The following is a 20,326-nucleotide window of genomic DNA, read 5'->3' as shown; positions in this document are numbered from 1 at the left end:
GCTTTCCTAAATGGAGTATTTTGCATCTGTCCTTATTGAATGTCAGCCTACTTTCTTCAGACCATTTCTCCAGTTTGTACAGATCATTTTGAATTGTAATCCTGTCCTGCAAAGCACTTACAACCCCTCCCAGCTTGGTATCTGTCACAGACTTTGTGAGCGTACTCTATACCATTATCTAAATCATTGATGACGATATTGATCAGAACCGGACCGAAGGGGCACTAAAACGCAGTTTCCCCAGTGAAGCGTGAAATGCTTCACCATCTGAATCCCTGCCCCATCTGAATGGCCCAGCTAGATAGGACCTGGGTGCTGCCCACCGGGCCAGCCACCTCTTGTGCCCCAACTCTCCCAGCATGGGGCACAGCCTGGGGTGGCACGTAGCCCCTGCCCTGCGACGCCGAGCCTCGCAACCAGCGCCTGTGGGCCCCCCTGCGAGACCGTCCCAGTCACCCACAGCCTGCTCCCGCCCGCCTTTCTCCCGCGTAGCCCCGCACAACCACGGTCCGGCGGGGACCCCAGGGCACGGAACAAGAGAGTCGCCGGAAGCTGAGCTCACGCCCAGACTGAGGCTGACCCGACCTGGCACCCAGCGACTAGTAAAAACACTTCCCCCAAACACCCCACCCCACCCCCTCCTTTACTGAGTCTGGAACTGCCGCGAGAGCGGCCACACACACCACCCTCCCCCCAGCACGGCTGCTAATTCTCGCGAGATCCCCCCTATTTTTCCTTTATTGCCATGACCCAAGATCTCGCGAGAACTGTGTCTGCTAATCGGAAGGGCGGAGCTCATTTCTAGTCTCGCGATGTTAGGTGCTGGCTCCGCCCCCCCGGCCCCCTCCCCGAGTCTTCCTCGTCCCCCTCCCCACGTAGGGTTAATATGGTCGCCAGCGATGGACCCTGCAAGGCCAGGTCAGTGCGAGCCGGGCTTGGTAGGGGAGGGGCGATCCCGCTCCCGAAGGGCCCCGCTTCTGCCGACCCTCCCCCTTGCAGTTAGCGGCCTGGCTTGTACCTCGGCCCCAGCCCCCCTGGCCTGGGGCCGCGACAGGTGCCCCCGGAGTGATGGTTTATCTCCCCCCACCCCCCCGCTGTCTTTATCGCCTCATCATCCCTCCCCCCGCGCCCCGGACCGGCTCCGCTTTCGAGCCGTCGCTTCCCCCCCTCCGCAGCCGCCTTCGCTGTCTGCCGTCCTTTGTTCAGCCCCTTTCCGGTATCACCGACTTGCACTGACATGTTCACAGCCCCTGGGCGGGGGGCTCGGCCGAGTCCGGGCGAATCCCTTGTCCGCTGGGCAGGGCCCAAGGCCGAGCCTAAGGCGGCGTGGAGAGCCGCCAGTGGGCACCACTGAGCGGCACGGAGAGCAGCTGCCCCCTCGCTCCTGGCACGCTCCGTATAGATCTAACGGTGCTGCGTAGCGGCTCCTGCTGCTGATGCCCCGCACCCCATCCCAGGGTAGCGCTCAGCCTTCACCCCCCCGTGCCCCCCGTTGTCTGCACACCTTTCACCTGCCGGGTAGGGGACCCGGGGCTTCCAAGGGGGGGCCCCCGCCCCGCAGCAGCTGCCTCCCACAGCAAAATGGCCAAAAAACCTGTCCTGTGATTTGGGTGGAGGGGGGTGACAGCTATACCGGACCCTGAGCTGGGAAGGGCCTCAAAACACCTGTTATGTCTGTGTAGGTGAAGTGAAATGGGATGGTGGAGTCCCAGCGAACATGATGTAGTGGGCCCCAAATTTTCTCAGGACAGACCTTTCTGTGACCCAAGCCTCTCAATCTTTGGTAGGCTCTTTTCCAAGTCATGGATCAAAAATGGGTTGAAAACAATGGATCTCATACTTGTACTCTTCTTGGGTACCTTTTACAATAGATAGGCACAGGGCAGACAGGGCTTTGTTTTTTAACCTTTAATTCAAGAGCCCACCATGTAGATAATTGAGCTTATGTAGTTCATTACTTCAGAAGGTTGAAGGGCATAGGTTCATGGTGTTACTATTTATTAAGCTGTCTCACTTTAAATATTTGTGAATAGATACCCTATCTCACTCAAAAAGAAAAGGAGTACTTGTGGCATCTTAGAGACTAACCAATTTATTTGAGCATAAGCTTTCGTGAGCTACAGTAGCTCACGAAAGCTTATGCTCAAATAAATTGGTTAGTCTCTAAGGTGCCACAAGTACTCCTTTTTGCGAATACAGACTAACACGGCTGTTACTCTGAAACCTATCTCACTCAGTATCTCACTCCCTTTTTTAAAACTAGTATCTCCAAATCCTTCAGTTATTTTTGTTGACTATTTCTGGTTCTTCTTTAAGTTTGTTAACCTGCGAACATTTAAGCACATGAGTAACATTATGCGCATAAATGGACTACTTGAGCATGTTTGCAGATTCAGGGCCTTACCATAAATGCAAAATAATTTGTAAAGTACCAATGATGCTGCATTTACATTACAATGAAAATGTAAACAAAGTAGGAGGTGAAAACAAGGCAACCTACTAAAAAAGATAAGCTTTTATTGCTGATACAGTCTTTTAAAATCAACAGAGGCCCTCTGCCTGCAAACACGCATATACTTAACTTTACTCACCTGAGTTGTTCCATTAATTTCATTGTAAATGTTTGTAGGACTGGGAGTGGGTGGTGTCACAGTTTTAACTTTTGTTTTAAACCAAATTTGAATTTCTTAAACATGCACTATATTGAGTTCTTTGGGCCTTCCTAAGAGATGTTACTGACATTGTTCATTTAGGTTAATAGTATTTGAGTGGCAATAAATATTCTTTTTGTAAATTCCATTACTTCAGAAAATAATTTCAAATTAATATGCAGTTCTTTTCTACAGATACTTTTAAAATAAGGTCTGTATTAAAGTGCATTTCTGTCTATTATCTTTAGGTACTTATATGGCCCCTGTTGCCATAGTACTTCACAATCTTTAATGTACTTATCCTCACAACTCCCCTGGGAGGTAGGGAACAACCATTTTGCAGATGTGGAACTGAGACTAGATGCCAGATTTTTAGTGGTATTTAGGTACCTCGTGGGACTTACAAAAGTTCCTGGGTGTCTAACTCCCATTGAGTGCCTGACTCCCTAAGAGGTTTTGAAAATCCCACTAGGTACCTATCTGCATCTTTAGGCACCTAAATATCTTTAAATATTTGGCCCTGAGTGATTTGTCCAAGGTCACACAGGGATATCTGTGGTGAAACAGGGACTAGAACTGCATTTGTTTGAGCCCCAGCCTACTGCCTGAACCATCCTTTCTTTCCACTTAATATTTTGCTGCATTATTTTTCAGAATGCCCGTTCCAGTACTTAATTGAAACATTAAATGACAATCCAGAGAAGAAGTTCTACAATATCCCTAAACTTGGAGGCACTAAGTATGGTAATGCTACTTTTTAATAGCTTTTTAGTAGTATGGTTCCACTAGTAAATATGCAGCAGTTATGTGATGCAGGACGAGTGACTACATTGTCTTTAGTAGGTTTGTATGAAAGCGTGTAATTTTACCCTAAACATGCTGTTTTATTAAGTTGATTAATAGCTTGCTCAAAGTGAGATTAAAGGAATGATGCTTAACCAAACTTTTCTACTAAAGGAAAAGTGAGGGATACTTCTTGGCCTTTTACAGGCATAGTAGTCAATATAGTAATAAAAAACATTTCCACTACAGAAAATCACCACTTCTGTTATGGAATTAACAAGCGGTGACAAAAACATAAACTCTGTGTTACCTTACATGTAAATAAATGTTTGTACTGAAATGAATTCATGGTGGTCACATAAATGCGGAAGAATTATGCATCATTGACTCATTTACTCTAATGACAATCTCATATTTCTTTGAGGGTTTCCTTGTGTCACAGTTTAGGGCCAAAAGCATCTGTATTTCTATGCATGGTCCAACAAGAGTACCTGCTGTCAGGCTTCTGGCTCCCTCGCTGTTGTCTTTCCTGGATGGAGACCCACCTCTCCCTCCTGACCGAGTATTTCCTGCCTGAAAAGTTCTTTGATTATACTGTGAATTCACCATCAAAGTCAGACTGCCTGCTTTGCCTTTTTCCTCAGAGATGGTTTACAGTGCAGTTGCCACAGTCATAAGTTATCAAACAGCACTTTCTATGCAAGAATATTTATTCTTTGGGTATAAACATTACAGAGAAAACATTAAAGAAATAAAAGAACCTACATGCATGCTAATAAGCTTACCAGAGATCAGCACAGCTGTCTTTAGTATGGGCTCTGGCAAGTGAGTCCTTCAGCACCCCTCCAAAGAGGTTTCTTTTGTGGTCACAAGTTCATAACAGCCTTAGCTCAAAACTAGTGCACACGTGAAAAATTTAGGCCCTCTTTGTACAGTTTGGAGGTCTTTGTACTGAAGTTTTCAGGAGCAGGTAATCAGTAGACAATTGGTTTCTCTCCCCAGGGCTTAGCTTCAAAAGGATGGATTCATAGTGGGTCATTTGCATTCCTCTCACTCCCAAGTATTTCTTAGGAAATCCACTTCACATGTATTGTTCCAAAAAGTCCTTTGAAGTTCCTAATATCTCCCTGAGATTGCACTCATCCTTCCTTCTGCCTCCTAAAGAATTTCCATACAATTCCACGCTAGTGCACAAACATTCGCATTTTCAATATAATGGATCCCAAAGGTGTTAAATGTAGTTCAGTAAGGTTTAATTCCCTAAGATTTGTCCATGATATTGCAGAATACGATCATAAGTGTCACATCTTGATTTTAATTTTTTGGGTGAACTTGGTGTTCATGAAAATGATGAAACTAGCTAGAGCCAGAGAGGCCTTATGAAAGTTTTCTTGTAGAGGTCTTCAAATACACCTTTGTCCTGACACACAGTTGACTTCTCTCCAGCTGTGGCTCACCGACCTGTTCATCTAATAAGTAGAAAACTACACATACATCAATTGGGTTTCATGTATTTTGTGGAGTGAACTTTGTCAGGGGCGTGGGCTTAGTCCAATAGTCTTGGTTGCTGGCGACTTTCCTAAAGCCCAGTTCTATTCAGTAGGACTACTGCTGTTAGCCTTATCTCTTTTGCACTGTTTCTTGCTATCCCATATCTCTCCTCTTCAGGAATTCCAAACCATGGATAAATGCCCTGTTTACTACCTGTTGCTAGATAGGGCATAATATCTATTGCAGTTGCTGCAGAGGGTTCAGTTGAACTGAACTGTATGGAAGTTTTTGTGAAGTAGACAAATATTTCATCTCAGCAGATAAATTACTGTATAAATATATTTATTTGTGTGTACTTTTAGATGTCTAAAATGAACCCATTAGGCCTGTCCCCCTTGAAGCATAATTAAATAAAAATACACTTACACAATGTAAATACAATACAGAATATTGTTGATCAGTGACAACTTGAAATAAACTTCCCCATAAAATTTAAGTAAAAGTTACCTCCATCATGATCTCCCCAGGCAAATCAAAATTCTGAGTAAATAGAGGAGTTTGAGGCTCTTTGGGACTTTTTTGGGAGGTGTGGGTTATACTTATATGCTCACTGGACCATTAATGCACTCCTTTGCCGCTGTTTCAAATGGATGTTTTATTTAAATCAATATACATGTTTGGGAGCAGTAAAGCAATTACTTTTCTTTGGTTTGAAGTTTATGTATAATATAGCTTCAGGGCTTGAAAAAAATTCACTTCCCGGTAGAGAGACATAGACCATCAACTTATGCAGTATTTAAACTTATGCTTTAAAAAAATATCTCTAGTTCGATTGGCAGCAAAGAGAATCTTCCAAATGTGAATGGCAGACAGACTGCTCCTCTGCCTGTACTCATAGCTCTTCAAGCAGCATCAGTAGAGTAGAATTAAGAAAACCAGTCAGTTTCACCTGTTCTCTTCAGAACCTTAAGGACAGCCGTGAAATTGAACATAATTATTTCACTTTCTGTCTGGATGCTTTGGAAAGCTATGAAGAGCAGCAGAAATCACTGGAGCTATTTAGGGCAAAAGACTGTGTAAATGGAGACTGTGGAGGAGTAGACTAATAGTGACTCCAACAGTCAGAGTGCTGGGTTGTGAGAGGGAGAAAACCCTCTCTTCCAGCAAATATGGATGCCTTCAAAGTTATCAAACATGCATTAAAACAGACAGAGATTGTTATGAAAGATAGAATTCCAAAGCAGGGCCCCGAGACAGCATTCTGATAGGAATCCTAGCCCCTGCATCTTTCCAGGTCATCCATCCTGGATCTCCTTTGTGACTCCTCTGTCCTGCAGTTTAAAGGTTCATTTGATTTCTTTGGTTCCAAATTGCTATAGAGAGTCTGATTGTCTTAATATTTAAAGTGGGAGCAGAGGTATTCAGTTATGAAAAAAATTGCAGCTAGGTGACTGAGACTGAAAGACCTTTTCTGGTCAGCGCTCTCTCTCTCTCTCTCTCTCTCTCTCTCTCTCTCTCTCTCTCTCTCTCTCTATATATATATATATATATATATATATATATATATATATATGTGGTAGTGCATTGGAATGACTTTATTCTTCATTAAAGGGAAGAACACAACTGACAGGGATATATGGTCATTTTGTTCTGGTAATTTGAATATTAAACACACTTAGTGCTGACATTACACCACATTTATTTTAATCAGATTTCTGTACAATTTGCTTTTTATATGAATCATCTAATTAGATAATTACAGTGACTGCCCTTTAAAATGTATCTCATGTAACAGAAGCCACCAAACCCTGAAGCAATAGTTTATAGGAAGACAAAGTCCATGGACTTGGTTGAAACTGCCAAACTCATCTGTTTGTTAACATTATTCAGATCTGAGCTTTGGTCTCCAGAGCTGAAACACTAGTACATGAACCTGTTTGACCAGTTACCTAGCACCCTTTATACTTGCCCCTATTACTGTACTCTCATCTGACCACCTGAATTATTGCTGAATGGAATGATGTTTGTGAGCGAATGAGTGCTCTTAATTTAGTACCTAAGAGCTCCTTTACTGCCTTCAGTGGTGACTGGCAGCCCTTTCTTTTTTTTAATCTATTCCCCCCCCCACCCACACACACACACGTTTTCCCTTCCTTGAGAGCTTCTCCCAATATTTGCTTTGCTGTTACGTTATATTAATCAGTTTAGGTCTAGATTTCTCCCACTTTTGGAGCCACGCTGAGATTATTTCTTGTCTTACTGTCACCTTCTGTGAACAAAGGGGAAACTGCACATAGTGATCCATATTCTGTCATTAAAGTCAGTTCTGACTTGATATCACAAAGTAATTAAATGGTCAAGTTTAGGCTTCTAAAAATTATCTGTATTAATAGTTAGCAGCATAGTCTCATTGTGTCACACCTTCTGCTTTGTCAGTGATACCAGCTTTGGCACTCCCTACAGTTATTTCTGCTACCAGTCTCTCCATGCCTTCTCTTTCTTTCATCCTATACATGGGGTATCATTGCTTCTGTGTTCAATCAAGTCCTTATTCTCTTCCATTCAAATCCTTCTTAAAAACTCCTCTTCTCTAGTGCCTACAATAAGTGACTCACTATTCAGTGTTTGTTTTTATATATTTAAAACAAAATCCCCAACCCTCCCAGATGTGCTCACTCCTAATCATACTGCTGTAGCCCTCATCCTAACTGACTGTTTGTCACTGTCATAAATATAAAGGGAAGGGTAAACCCCTTTAAAATCCCTCCTGGCCAGAGGAAAAATCCTCTCACCTGTAAAGGGTTAAGAAGCTAAAGGTAACCTCGCTGGCACCTGACCAAAATGACCAAGTAGGAGACAAGATACTTTCAAAAGCTGGGAGGAGGAAGAGAAACAAAGGGTCTGTGTCTGTCTGTATGCTGCTTTTGCCGGGGATAGAACAGGAATGGAGTCTTAGAACTTTTAGTAAGTAATCTAGCTAGGTATGTGTTAGATTATGATTTCTTTAAATGGCTGAGAAAAGAACTGTGCTGAATAGAATGACTATTCCAGTCTGTGTGTCTTTTTTGTGACTTAAGGTTTTGCCTAGAGGGATTCTCTATGTTTTTGAACCTAATTACCCTGTAAGGTATCTACCATCCTGATTTTACAGAGGTGATACCTTTACTTCTATTAAAAGTCTTCTTGTAAGAAAACTGAATGCTTTTTCATTGTTCTAAGATCCAAGGGTTTGGGTCTGTGGTCACCTATGCAAATTGGTGAGGATTTTTACCAAACCTTCCCCAGGAAGTGGGGTGCAAGGGTTGGGAGGATTTTGGGGGGAAGGACGTGTCCAAACTACGTTTCCCAGTAAACCCAGTTAAAGTTTGGTGGTGGCAGTGGAAATCCAGGGGCAAAGGATAAAATTAATTTGTACCTTGGGGAAGTTTTAACCTAAGCTGGTGAAAGTAAGCTTAGGAGGTTTTCATGCAGGTCCCCACATCTGTACCCTAGAGTTCAGAGTGGGGAAGGAACCTTGACAGTCACTCTCACATATTTTGGTCCATCTGTAATAATGTCCTGACCCTGCAATGAGCTCTGTATGATTGGACCTCTACACTTGGGTGGTATCCCTTTGACTTCAGTGGGGCTCTGCCTGGATTCACATATTCAAAGCTCATTGTACGATCAAGGCCATTTTTTTCAGAAGCTTTTATACTAAGGACCAGGTCCTCCTCTCTTCTGTGAAACACTGTTGCACCCTTCTGAATGCTATAAAATAATAATAGAGAGCAAATGCACATTGATTTAGTGTTTCCTTGTAACTTTATTGTATTCCTGTGCTCTTATGGGGTCGGAATGAATTTCCCTGCATAATTTGTCAAATATCTTTAGTATAGTAAGGTGCTATTAATTAAAACATGTATAGGCTAAAAGTGTTTCCTTGATTAATTCATTTACTTTCCCATAACCAGATACTCTGCCTTATTCCATACGGGTACTGTTGGAAACTGCTGTCCGTAACTGTGATGGCTTCTTAGTAAAAAAGGAAGATGTTATGAATATTTTAGACTGGAAAACAAAACAGAACAATGTTGAAGTGCCCTTCTATCCTGCCAGAGTTCTTCTTCAAGACTTTACGTAAGTGAGATACTTTCTTTTTTTTAATTACATTTTTCTAACAACGTTTTCAAAATCTGTCTTGGTTCACCGTGCTCAGTGAGGTTACCAATCTTTTATCAGGCCTGAAAGAAAACAAAATGAGGTGGCCCTTGTGATGTTTAAGCATTCCATTAATGAATGGAAATCATAGTTTTTGTTTCTTAGTGCACCTTCAGTGATGTTTCTACATTGTAAATAAAGCCTCTGATCCTGCAAGTTGGTCCAAGAAGGCAGATGCCTGTGCCCACATGGAACTTCGCTAACTTCAGTGGGACTCCATGTGGGTGAAGGTTTCTGTCTGCATGGAGTAACTTGCAGAATAAGGGCCAAAGAACCAGCTTGGTGGCACTTTAACTGTAGTAGGATTGTGTGATGGTGCAATGAAATATTTAGAAATCTTACTTGTGATAACCTAAGGTCAAATCCTGCTTGTTTTACTTGTGCATATAAGCCTATTGAAGCCAATGGGACTACATTCATGAATAAGAAAAGCAGGATTTGTCCATTAGAATGTTACCTATGGATTATTGAGATTTGTGGCTGTGAGGCGGCTAAAAGGAATATTAAGCAGCTACAGAATATTAAACTAGGCACATTTAATTTTGCCAAGCTAGGCAATCATTTATTTGTCAAGTAGCCATGCAGAATAGAGAAGAACTCTGTAAATTCAAAAGCTCATCTCTCTGACAAACAGAAGCTGGTCCAGTAAAAGGTATTAGTTCACGCAACTTATCTCTCTAAGAAGTATCCTAGTTTTATAAAAATATATGGAAGTGATTTAAGTGCTTAGTTAACAAATCAAATCATAAGATTTTCATAACATTTCAGTTTATATCAGTATTCTTATTCTTTCCTTTGGTTTTGTATGTTGTCCTTAAAGAGTGTTTTTTATTTGTAAAATGGGGATAACAGTACTTTTAGATCCTGAAATGAATACTGTTATAATATAAGTGAAAAATACAAATTGAAAAGTAGTAGTAGAATAAGTAGCATACACGTTCATTTGTATAGCAAAGTGGTGGTATACAGTAGCATACGTCCAGAAGTGGGCATTATGCCAAGGTTTCCTCACATACCAAGACAAAAGGGTAAATACCAAATGTAATCAGTTGGCCAAGGATTTTGCATATTCCTAGTTGACACGGACTTTAAATGCGATGGTGGTTATGCTTGGGGTTAGGATGGCAGACAGTTTTTATTTAGATATATTTAAACAAACCCAGCACATGAATACTTAATATTCCTTAAAACATGTTAGACAAAGTAAAACAAGCATTATGAGATGGTATTCAAATAGGCTGCTATGGAGGGTGAATTAAAAACAAGCGTCTACAGTTAGCTTTATTTTAGAGAATTGTCAATGCATCATAATATATGTAAAGTGCTATTTCTTTGTTCTTTGTTAGTGGAATTCCTGCAATGGTGGATTTTGCCGCCATGAGGGAAGCAGTGAAAAATCTTGGAGGAGATCCTATGAAAGTCCATCCTGCCTGCCCAACTGATCTCACTGTTGACCATTCTTTGCAGATTGACTTCAGTAAATGGTATTTAATCTACAAAAGCCAGTTCTGTTTAATAATTAAATTTCAGGGGTGGTCAGTATTCTCCATTGTGCTTTGTTCACTGCTCCTTTGGTAGCATAGAGGTAGCCTATGTAACCGTCATGGAGTTACTATTTAATAATTCACGAATATCATATGTTCTACACATTTGATGAAAGAGGGTTTGCTATATGATTATAAAGTGAATTCAGACAGGGGTCAGTTGCATATATGTAGGAAAGAGGACAATAGCCTGAGATAGCCACCTATTTACCTACATTTGAGGGACAATATTAGACCCATTTGCTTCTAACCCCCCACTCAAACCCATATCGTGCTCCATGAACCAGTTTATTGGGTGGGTGGGGATCACAGATTGTAGATGCATGGAAACCTAAGACAAAGGGCTTCCTGGGGGACAAAAGACATTCTCAAGTGAGGAGGACAGTAGTTGTCAGGAGCTGTTCCGGAGCAAGAGGCTGACAGACATACCCTTAAGGAGGTCATCTGAAGCCATTGGACCTTTTTAGCTTCCAAGTGATGGTTAAGTTTAAACAGTACTTTGTTTTAAGAACATACAAACGGCCATACTGGGTCAGACCAATGGTCCATCTAGCCCAGTATCCTGTCTTCTGACAGTGGCCAATGCTCAGTGCTTCAGAGGGAATGAACAGAACAGGTAATCATCAAATGATCCATCCCCTGTCGCCCATTCCTGGCTTTTGGCAAACAGAGGCTAGGGACGCTTCAGAGCATGGTTTTGCATCCCTGCCCCATCCTGGCTAGTAGCCACTGATGACCCTATTCTCCATGAACTTACCTCATTTGTTTTTGAACCCTGTTATAGTCTTGGCCTTCACATCCTATGGCAAAGAGTTCCACAGATTGACTGTTCATTGTGTGAAGAAATACTGTCTGGTCCCTCAGAAAGCTGTCTGGTCCTGTATTGACTGGGGGTCGTACCTCCTGAAGGGCAGACTTGCAGGTGCCGAGCCCAGTTGGGCCTGCTGAAAAATCACGTTGGTATGCAGGGCTGTAGCCCAAGACCGGTATAAGATTGGCAGAATTCCAGCCCAGGCAGGTTGAGGGACAAGACCTCATACCTGAGGAGGTGCATGCAGAGAGACTAGAAAAGCGGTCCGAGGCAGTGATGTCATGAGATCAATTTGGGGCTCTCCTTTATGTCTGGAAGTTTTGACAGTGTGGAAAAGAAAATCTTTAAATTACACTTACCTTTTGCCTCACTCATGTAATGGTATGTTACACAGCAAAAGCTGTGCATGTGCTAGCCTACTCAGGCTAGCTTGAATCTAGCTAGCATGACTAACAATAGTGGGGAAGACATCACTGTGAAGGGTAGCAAGCAGAGTACGTACCATGGGGCCTTCCAGGCTTGTACTACCCATGCTGAAGTCTTCACTGCTTTTGCCACCCTGCTAGATGGACTGAAGCTAGCTTGGGTAAGCTAGCCCAAGCACAGATTTCGCTATGTAGACATACCCTAAGTGATTACAGCTCCTTTTCTTCTTTCAAAGCATGTAGCCTCCTAAAGGGCATATTGACTGGTCTAACATGTGGAATAGTGATTTCAGTCTCTGGAGAACTGAAAAAGTTCAGAACTGCTGTGAAAGACAGTCTTGTGTGCATATTTGGTATTTGCACGGACCTTTTAAATACATACACAACTCCAATTTTGGCAGTAGTAATTTAGAAGAATGAAAAACAAGAAAGTACAGTAGAACCCTGTTAACCGAGCCTCCATCATCCAGCTCTCCAGTATTAACCAAACCACCAGCCACCCCAGGCTGACAGTGGCAGGGGCTCCTGCTGTCAGCCTGAGTCCCAGCCACCCATTCTCCGGTTTATCCAGTTTTTTGGTTATCCTGTCTGGCTGTGGGCCCAATTAGACTGGATAATCAGGGTTCCACTGTATAGCTGTGAAATGAAGATTATTTTGTGATACTGCTTCTCCAGCAGTCCAGTTCTTTTTTTACCCTTCCTCGTGTTTGAAGGGAAAAGCCCAAATTGTGATTAGTTAAGTATGAAATTATCAGAAAGGCCAAATGTTGGCAAGAGATCTCAACATGCTGCTTTGTACTGATAGATCCAGTTCTGCTAGCTAACTGTTGGAAAGTCCACAGGAGTCTGTCAGCATCTGCTAAAGTGTGATATGAGGCCCTTCCCCAAGGTGCTGCATGTACTGCCTCTGCATAGCTTCCAAATCCCACTAGCTGAGGGATTGTGAACTGAGCTTCGATTCAGACAAAATACCCCGTGAGGTGGTATGGTATCCTGCCACTAGACAATGGAAATGTTTCTTTTTATTTTAGAGCAGCAGAAACATTGATAGCCGTATTTATCATTGTGGCAAATTACTGAATGTAACCATTAGAGGTAAAAAGTCAATCATCTTTCATAGTGGGTTTTTTTCAGTGTGTTCATGTTAAGGTTGAATGTAGTGTAAATAGAGTGTAGTATGGTAAACGTGTAGATGGTTTTAAAAATGTTTACCTACAGTGTTTTATGTATGTACTTACATTATTTTCTTGAGCCTGAAGTATAATAATTTTATATTTGTAGTAATAAAATGTGTTTATTGCTTGAGCCCTTATTTCAGAAACACAATTAAATATAAAATATCACAACTGCTGCTTTGAGTAAACTGTAGCAAGAGAGAATTCCCCAGGGATCTAACAAATGTCGACAGTGCTGCAGTAGAGAATAAAACCAAACACAATCCCCAGCCCTTCCCTGGGACAAGACTTTCCTCACATCCCTTCCCTTCAGACCTTAAGTAAACAGTGCAAGGACCATCTGTGTCCTGTTAATAAATGTGGTGTTTTGCAGACCAATCAGATGAGTGAGTAGTTTATATGGCAGATAATATAGTTCCTTTTAGAAAAGGTCAGTACAACTTCTTTTTGTGTGGTCACCGTGCTGTATTCTTTGATTAACTAAACTTACCCAGTGACACTTTACTTTCAGCAGGGTTGTAATAAAATGGTGACCTTTTAGATACAGTTGGTCATTTGCTGGGGGTGTTTTTTCAGTAGGAAAATGTTTTTATGCACTTGTTTTATTTTCTGTTTAAAATGACAGTGCAATACAGAATGCTCCGAATCCTGGAGGTGGTGACTTACAGAGGCCATTGGCAAAGGTTTCTCCACTTAAAGTGCAGCCTCGGAAGGTACCTTGCAGGGGCCAGACTGGCTGCAAAGGGCCATGTGATGCTGGAGAATCAAGTCGTAACTCAGGAAAATTTTCTGCGCAGATTGAGAATACCCCTATCCTCTGTCCGTTTCATCTTCAACCAGTGCCTGAGTATGAAATGCTTTTATTGCTTAGCATTTAATTGTCAAATCCGTCTTTTGCTGGAGGGAATTATGGTTGTGTTTTACTGACTGGAATTCAGGCTCTTTCTGTGTGCTGTCTCCTAGTTCAGCACTTCCTTTTAGTTTGCAGTGCTTTTGGTTTAAATTTAAGGTGGAGCAGAACAATTGTACTATGCTATCAGATGATGCAGGCTTGTCTCCAGAGCAACAGTACAGCTTTTAAAGTGTTGGCCTGCCTTGTGAAAGCCTGTTGGCTAATTACAGCTAGCTTTCTGGAGTTAATTGTAAAATTTAAATGTTGCCTCCAAAATACAAAAAAGTGAGCTAGCTGTCTGTCGTCTGCAAAGCAGGCAATGCTCCTTAAGCTGCACTGAAGGGGCCTCTTGGTTGACATCCAGAATGTCTGCAACAGCTGACAGAGATGCTGCTCCATGCTATGTGTACCTCTCTGCATCTTCGTCCACTCCACCCAGAAACAGGCCGGAGCATTTAGGATGATGTCTAACACCACAGGTGTTTGAACTGATCTAAAACAGGAGAAGAACTTAGATAAAGTGTTCTGTAGAGGGTCATTTTTCTGGTGGTTGATTGTCTTTTTAAATCTGAGCTGGAGACTTGCCTCATTTCCTTGTAAGGGCAGTGATACATAGGAACAGTGCTCTGTAAATTAGTTAATGTAATAAGGCACTGCTGAAACTTTGGTTTACATCTGAAAGTCTCTCTTGTTTTATATTTCATTTAAATGATTTACAGAAGGTTTAAACTCCTTTCTTTCCTGATAAGAATTGGACATCCCATACCAGCTAAGAAAGCAGTCTATGTATCATCCCCCAGGCCACAAATAACCTCTAATTCATCTGTCACTGAGTTGAAATGCAGCATTACATCTTGGCTGTATGTGACACCCCACAAAGGCCTCATCTGCTTGCCTTTTCCCAAGATTCATTTATTTATAGGTCCTTTTGCAGCACTCTATGACAATTACATGTAATAACCCTCATCTTTCAACTGCCACCTATCGTCTCTGATAGATTGACTAGATCTCTGTCTTTCTATGGCTGACATATCTAGAATTTCAGTGCTATATTGAAGAGGAGACCCACAACCATACAGTATTTTGATTGTGTTGCAAATTTTATTTTAAAAAAATTATTTCCATCCTCTTTTGCTTTTTCCACACAGAAATAGAAATGTTATGAGAAAAGCTAAATGTTTTCTGCAATCTGGATGTTGCTGATACCAGTACACCCTTTTCTACCAGCAGTGGCATTCATTAAGCTGCAATTTGAGTGTTGACTGTCCCTTAGAGCTTTGTAAAACAATACACCATATGATCTCTCTCTATTGCAGAAGAGAAAGGGGGAAAGGTCATGATGTAAAATGCAGCCCTAAAATATCATTTAGAGAAGGGCTTTTATTACTCTCTCTCACAAAAAAGCTCCCAGAGAAGCAGTAGCTATAAAAACACAATCCAGCAATGAATTTCACTCCTTTAATAAAATTATGTTTTTCATAACAAACACATATGAAAGTTAGTCATCTGCATTTATATTTAGACACTGTGGTGATGAACGCATATACATAAGTAAATGAATACAGTTCCTGGAAGATATTTACAAATAGATTATACAGTATCTTATTGGTGTTCTAGTCAGTAGTTAGAGGACCAGAGTTGAAAATGAGCAATTCTCTTGCCAGCAATAACATAAATCAGACACCTAATTTCTTTCTCAACGTCAAATTATTTGAGGTAAGCAACTCCTACAAATATCAGTTAGAAGAAATACCTTTCTTGTTTGACAGTGCAGTTATTGTAGTCCCTCACATGCTGGGAAGGTATCTTTTTCTGATCGGTGTTTTTTGAGGTTACTTGGTTCAGGCAAACTAGAGCTAAAAACTCTCATTTATGCTGTATGTGATGAGAAGACCAGTCCCTTTCTCTGCTGTTTTCAGAGGGTATCTTCTCCTTTCCTCACTTCCTTGTTTGCAAGAAATTGCCTCAGTCTTATCTAAAAGAATTTAAAAGAATTCTGCTATTTGCAGCAATGAATCAGCGTTCCAGCAAATAGAAGCAAAAACCAAATCTCATTGTTTATCATTCAAAACATGCCGTTGTTTATCAATTAATTTTAATTAATTTCTAGGCCTGAAACAGTGTTAAAAAACCAAGAGGTGGAATTTGGCAGAAATAGAGAGAGGCTTCAGTTTTTTAAGGTATGCCATTTTTTTTCTACAGCCCTCTTACTATATTTTTCATTTGATTTGATGTTTTGTCAATCTTTCAAATGGCCTTGGCAGTTCATGATGGTAGTGGGGGAGTTATTGTATCCCTTTCAAAATTTCAGGTTTTCAGGTCAGAATTTTTGAGTGTATATTAGTACAGCTGATTAGTGCATAACATGATGATACAATTTTTTGGAAGAATGCCCAAGTAATTAATGACTCTTAGGCATTGTAGAGCCCTAATTAAGGTGTGGGGGGTTTTTTAAAGGAGGAAGGGTACAAAATGTTAATAGAAATAGTAAATAAGCTAATATTAACTGAAACAGTGTATTTATTTGGATTTAAACATTTCCCAAGTGTTTGTAACCCAAATATCAATAGTATGGTGTTCCAACCTGAGAACCAGAAGTGATGCTAACTGGAAACAAAAGTGAAACTGACCAGACACGAAGGACTTGATACTTTGAGGTGCCAAACATCCTAAATTTCCATTGAAATGAAAGTGCGTTGAGAGCACTCAGCACCTCAGAATTATTATCTGTCTGCATCTCTGCAGGTTAACTGCTTCCTCAGTCCAAAACTGTTTTCATCTAAAGTGTCATAGGAACTTTTAGTAGGTAGACAATAGAGCCCATATACTTAAAAGTTGGTACTGTCTATTGAATCAACAATCCTCAGCCTTAAGAGGATTGGAAAGAGGTGCCATATATGAGAGATTTCAAAGCCTAAATACAGCTGAGTTTCGCACCAGCCTTATCCCTAGACAAAGCCCTGATCCTGCAAATCTTTGTTTAAGACAATAGTCCCATTTAAATCAGTGGGACCACTTCTGAATGGGATTTGCGTACAAGTCAATGCCACTCTGATTACCAGTTGGTAGTTTTGGGGTTGCTTCACTGATGTAAGTCATTTCTCCCTTCCTCTGATTCAGTGTGTTTCTGTAGTGCTTGCTGCTAGCCTAGGAATTTATGACCTGAACTCTGATCACTATAAGGCAGCATGATATGCTGCTATTCAATCAACAGACAGGATACCTAACTATGTATGTTGCTGATTGGCTAGGGCATTTTTCTTCTGTATTACCATTACATATAATAACAGTAAAAGCTGTTTTATCTGGCACTTCACCAACCGGAAAGCTCTATAAAATCTTCTTTGAAATTCTGGTTGAGAGTCTGGTTGGGCTGGGGCACAGGAGGGGGTGCGGAGGGCGAGCTTTGGGGGAGGGAGTTTGGGTGCAGGAGGAGTTCGGGGCAGCGGGTTGGCGGGCAGGGATGTCAGATCCGGGGGGCTGTCACCTTGGGCAGCTCCCTGCAAGTGGCGACCTGTCCCAGCTACTCCAGGTGGAGGCATGGCAGGCGGCTCCATGCTCTGCCCCTGCCCCACCCCAAGCACAAGCTCCACAGCTCCCGTTGTCTGGGAACCACCTGCGGACGGAGGCAGTGCGCAGAGCCTCCTACTGCACCTCCATCTAGGAGCAGCCAGGACAGGTCACTGCTTGCGGGGAGGTGACCGCCCCCCAGATCCAGCACCCTGCACCCCAACCTGCTGCCCCGAGCCCCCTCCCGCACCCAAATTCCCTCGCTCTTAGTTAACCCACATTTTTCACTTACCGGCACCCCCCATTTCCCCAACATGCTGGATAAAACCGCTTTTACTGTAATTTAACACAACCAACAAAGAAAGAAAGAAATTAACAATTAAAGTGCAGTTCTCCTCTGAAAAGTGACTCTGAAAATTGGGTTTCCATGTTTGTGATCTGAGTTTACAAGTAAAATATAAGGCTGTCGATTAATCTCAGTTAACTCACGCGATGAACTAAAAAAAAAAAAATTGCAATTAAAAAAATTAATCACGATTAATTGCAGTTTTAATTGCACTGCTAAGCAATAGAATACCATTGAAATTTATTAAATATTTTGGATGTTTTTCTGCATTTTCAAATATATTGATTTAATTTACAACACAGAATACAAAGTATAAAGTGCTCACTTTATATTATTTTTATTACAAATATTTGCACTCCAAAAATGATAAACAAAAGAAATAGTATTTTTCAGTTCACCTCATGTAGTGCAATCTCTTTATCGTGAAAGTGCAACTTACAAATGTAGACTTTTTTGTTACATAACTGCACTCAAAAACAAAACAATGTAAAACTTTAGAGCCTACTAATCCACTTAGTCCTACTTCTTGTTCAGCCAATTGTGAAGACATACAAGTTTGTTTACATTTGCAGGAAATAATGCTGCTCGCTTCTTGTTTACAATGTCACCTGAAAGTGAGAATAGGTGTGCACACGACACTGTTGTAGCTGGCATCACAAGATATTTATGTACCAGATACGCTAAAGATTCATATGTCCCTTCACGCTGCAACCACCATTCCAGAGGACATGTGTCCATACTGATGACTGGTTCTACTCGATAACGATCCAAAACAGTGCAAACTGATGCGTGTTCGTTTTCATTATCTGAGTCAGATGCCACCAGCAGAAGGTTGATTTTCTTTTTTAATGTTTTGGGTTCTGTAGTTTCCGCATCAGAGTGGTGTTCTTTTAAGACTTCTGAAAGCATGCTCCACACCTTGTCCCTCTCAGATTTTGGAAGGCACTTCTGATTCTTAAACCTTGGGTTAAGTGTTGTAGCTTTCTTTAGAAATCTCAAATTGGTACTTTCTTTGCGTTTTGTCAAATCTGCTGTGAAAGTGTTCTTAAAATGAACAACATGCTGGGTCATCATCCAAGACTGCTATAACATGAAATGGCAGAATGAGGGTAAAAAACAGAGCAGGAGACATACAGTTCTCCCCCCAAGGAGTTCAGTCATAAATTTAATTAACACATTTTTTTAATGGGCGTCATCAGCATGGAAGCATGTTCTCTGGAATGGTATCCAAAGCACGAAGGGGCATATGAAGGGATTGCTCTACAGCAGTGGTCTCCAAATTTTTTTGAGCGCGCATCCCTATCAGTAAAACTTTTTTGAGCACACCCCCCCAATATATGTATATTTATTTATGTATAAATTATATATCTGTCCTACTGTACTAATATATTGTGTAAATTATAAACCATACACAAAAAATAGAAATTAAAAAACAATGAGATAAAGATGATATATTTTTCAGATTTTTTTATTTTATTAACGGTACAAAAACCCTTTTTGCTCTCACTTTAAAAAATTTATTAATAATTTTAGTGAGAGCAATGTGATTGAATATGCTTTATTATTTTTGAAAATCTTGGTTTAACACTTTGTGATACAGCAGGCGCTCAGGGTGGGGTGCGGGGTCTGGGAGGGAGTTAGGGTGCGGGAGGAGGCTCAGGGCTGGGGTGCAGGAGGAGGCTCAGGGCTGGGGCAGGCAGGAGGTGCAGAGCACTTACCTGGGACAGCTCCTGTTTGGTGCAGGGGGTGTGCAGGTGGCCCTGCGAAGCGCAGCACCACCCCCATGGCCGCGATTCTGGGAGCTGCCGCCCCACACCCCCCCACCCCCCCAGCAGGCAGGGCCACCCGGAACGCAAGGGCTTTAGGGGCTTCAAGGCCTTGGGCTAAGGGGGCCCCGGGGCCCTGGCCTGCAGCTCTAAAGCCCCTTTCGGAATGCAGCCCTGTGAGCACGAGCCGGAGGATTCAGGAGGAGCAGGGGCAGCCGTGCAACCAGCGGCCGGAGAGAAGTCGCACTTTCCCTTCAAAGCACCGCTTCTCTCCAGCCGGCTTTGAAGGGGAAAGTGCCACTTCTTTGCGGCTGCCCCTACTCCTCCACAGGCCGGAGGACTTGGGGCTGCCCCCCCTTTCCCCCCCCTTCCGGCGGTGCTCCTCCTGCCACACCGCCCTTTTGCTCCGACGGTGCTCCTCCTGCTGTGCCCCCCAATCCATCGTCTTGTGCACCCCACTTTGGAGACCACTGCTCTACAGAACTTGAATTGAAAAATACTATTTCTTTAATTTATTATTTTTAGAGTGCAAATATTTGTGATAAATAATATAAAGTGAGCACTGTACACTTTGTATTCTGTGTTGTAATTGAAATCAATATATTATAGAACGTAGAAAACATCAAAAAATATTTAAATGGTATTCTGTTATTGTTTAACAGCGCAATTAATCATGATTAATTTTTTTAATCACTTGACAGCCCTAGTAAAAAGATGTTTTTCTAAGTGTCA

At 41.8% G+C, this 20,326-nt stretch overlaps 1 protein-coding gene across 4 annotated transcripts in view; it reads left to right on the top strand.

Annotated features, from left to right (window-relative positions):
• The first annotated feature begins 812 nt into the window (after positions 1–812).
• The window catches only part of IREB2 (iron responsive element binding protein 2), a 42,173-nt gene continuing 22,659 nt past the window's right edge, over positions 813–20,326 (top strand). The window contains exons 1-6 of one of the 4 annotated variants that reach the window (XM_073303542.2): positions 813–918; positions 3,306–3,395; positions 8,879–9,044; positions 10,472–10,609; positions 13,706–13,927; positions 16,083–16,152. In XM_073303542.2, coding sequence (XP_073159643.2) covers positions 813–918; positions 3,306–3,395; positions 8,879–9,044; positions 10,472–10,609; positions 13,706–13,927; positions 16,083–16,152 — 792 coding nt within the window. The other 3 variants (XM_078854646.1, XM_073303544.2, XM_073303545.2) reach the window with 3 other exon arrangements.

Source organism: Lepidochelys kempii, chromosome 10 (genome assembly GCF_965140285.1).
Source record: "Lepidochelys kempii isolate rLepKem1 chromosome 10, rLepKem1.hap1, whole genome shotgun sequence".
Classification (NCBI taxonomy): Eukaryota; Metazoa; Chordata; order Testudines; family Cheloniidae; genus Lepidochelys; species Lepidochelys kempii.
The sequence above is the reverse complement of the archived record's forward strand: the minus strand, read 5'-3'. Positions and strand labels throughout refer to the sequence as shown.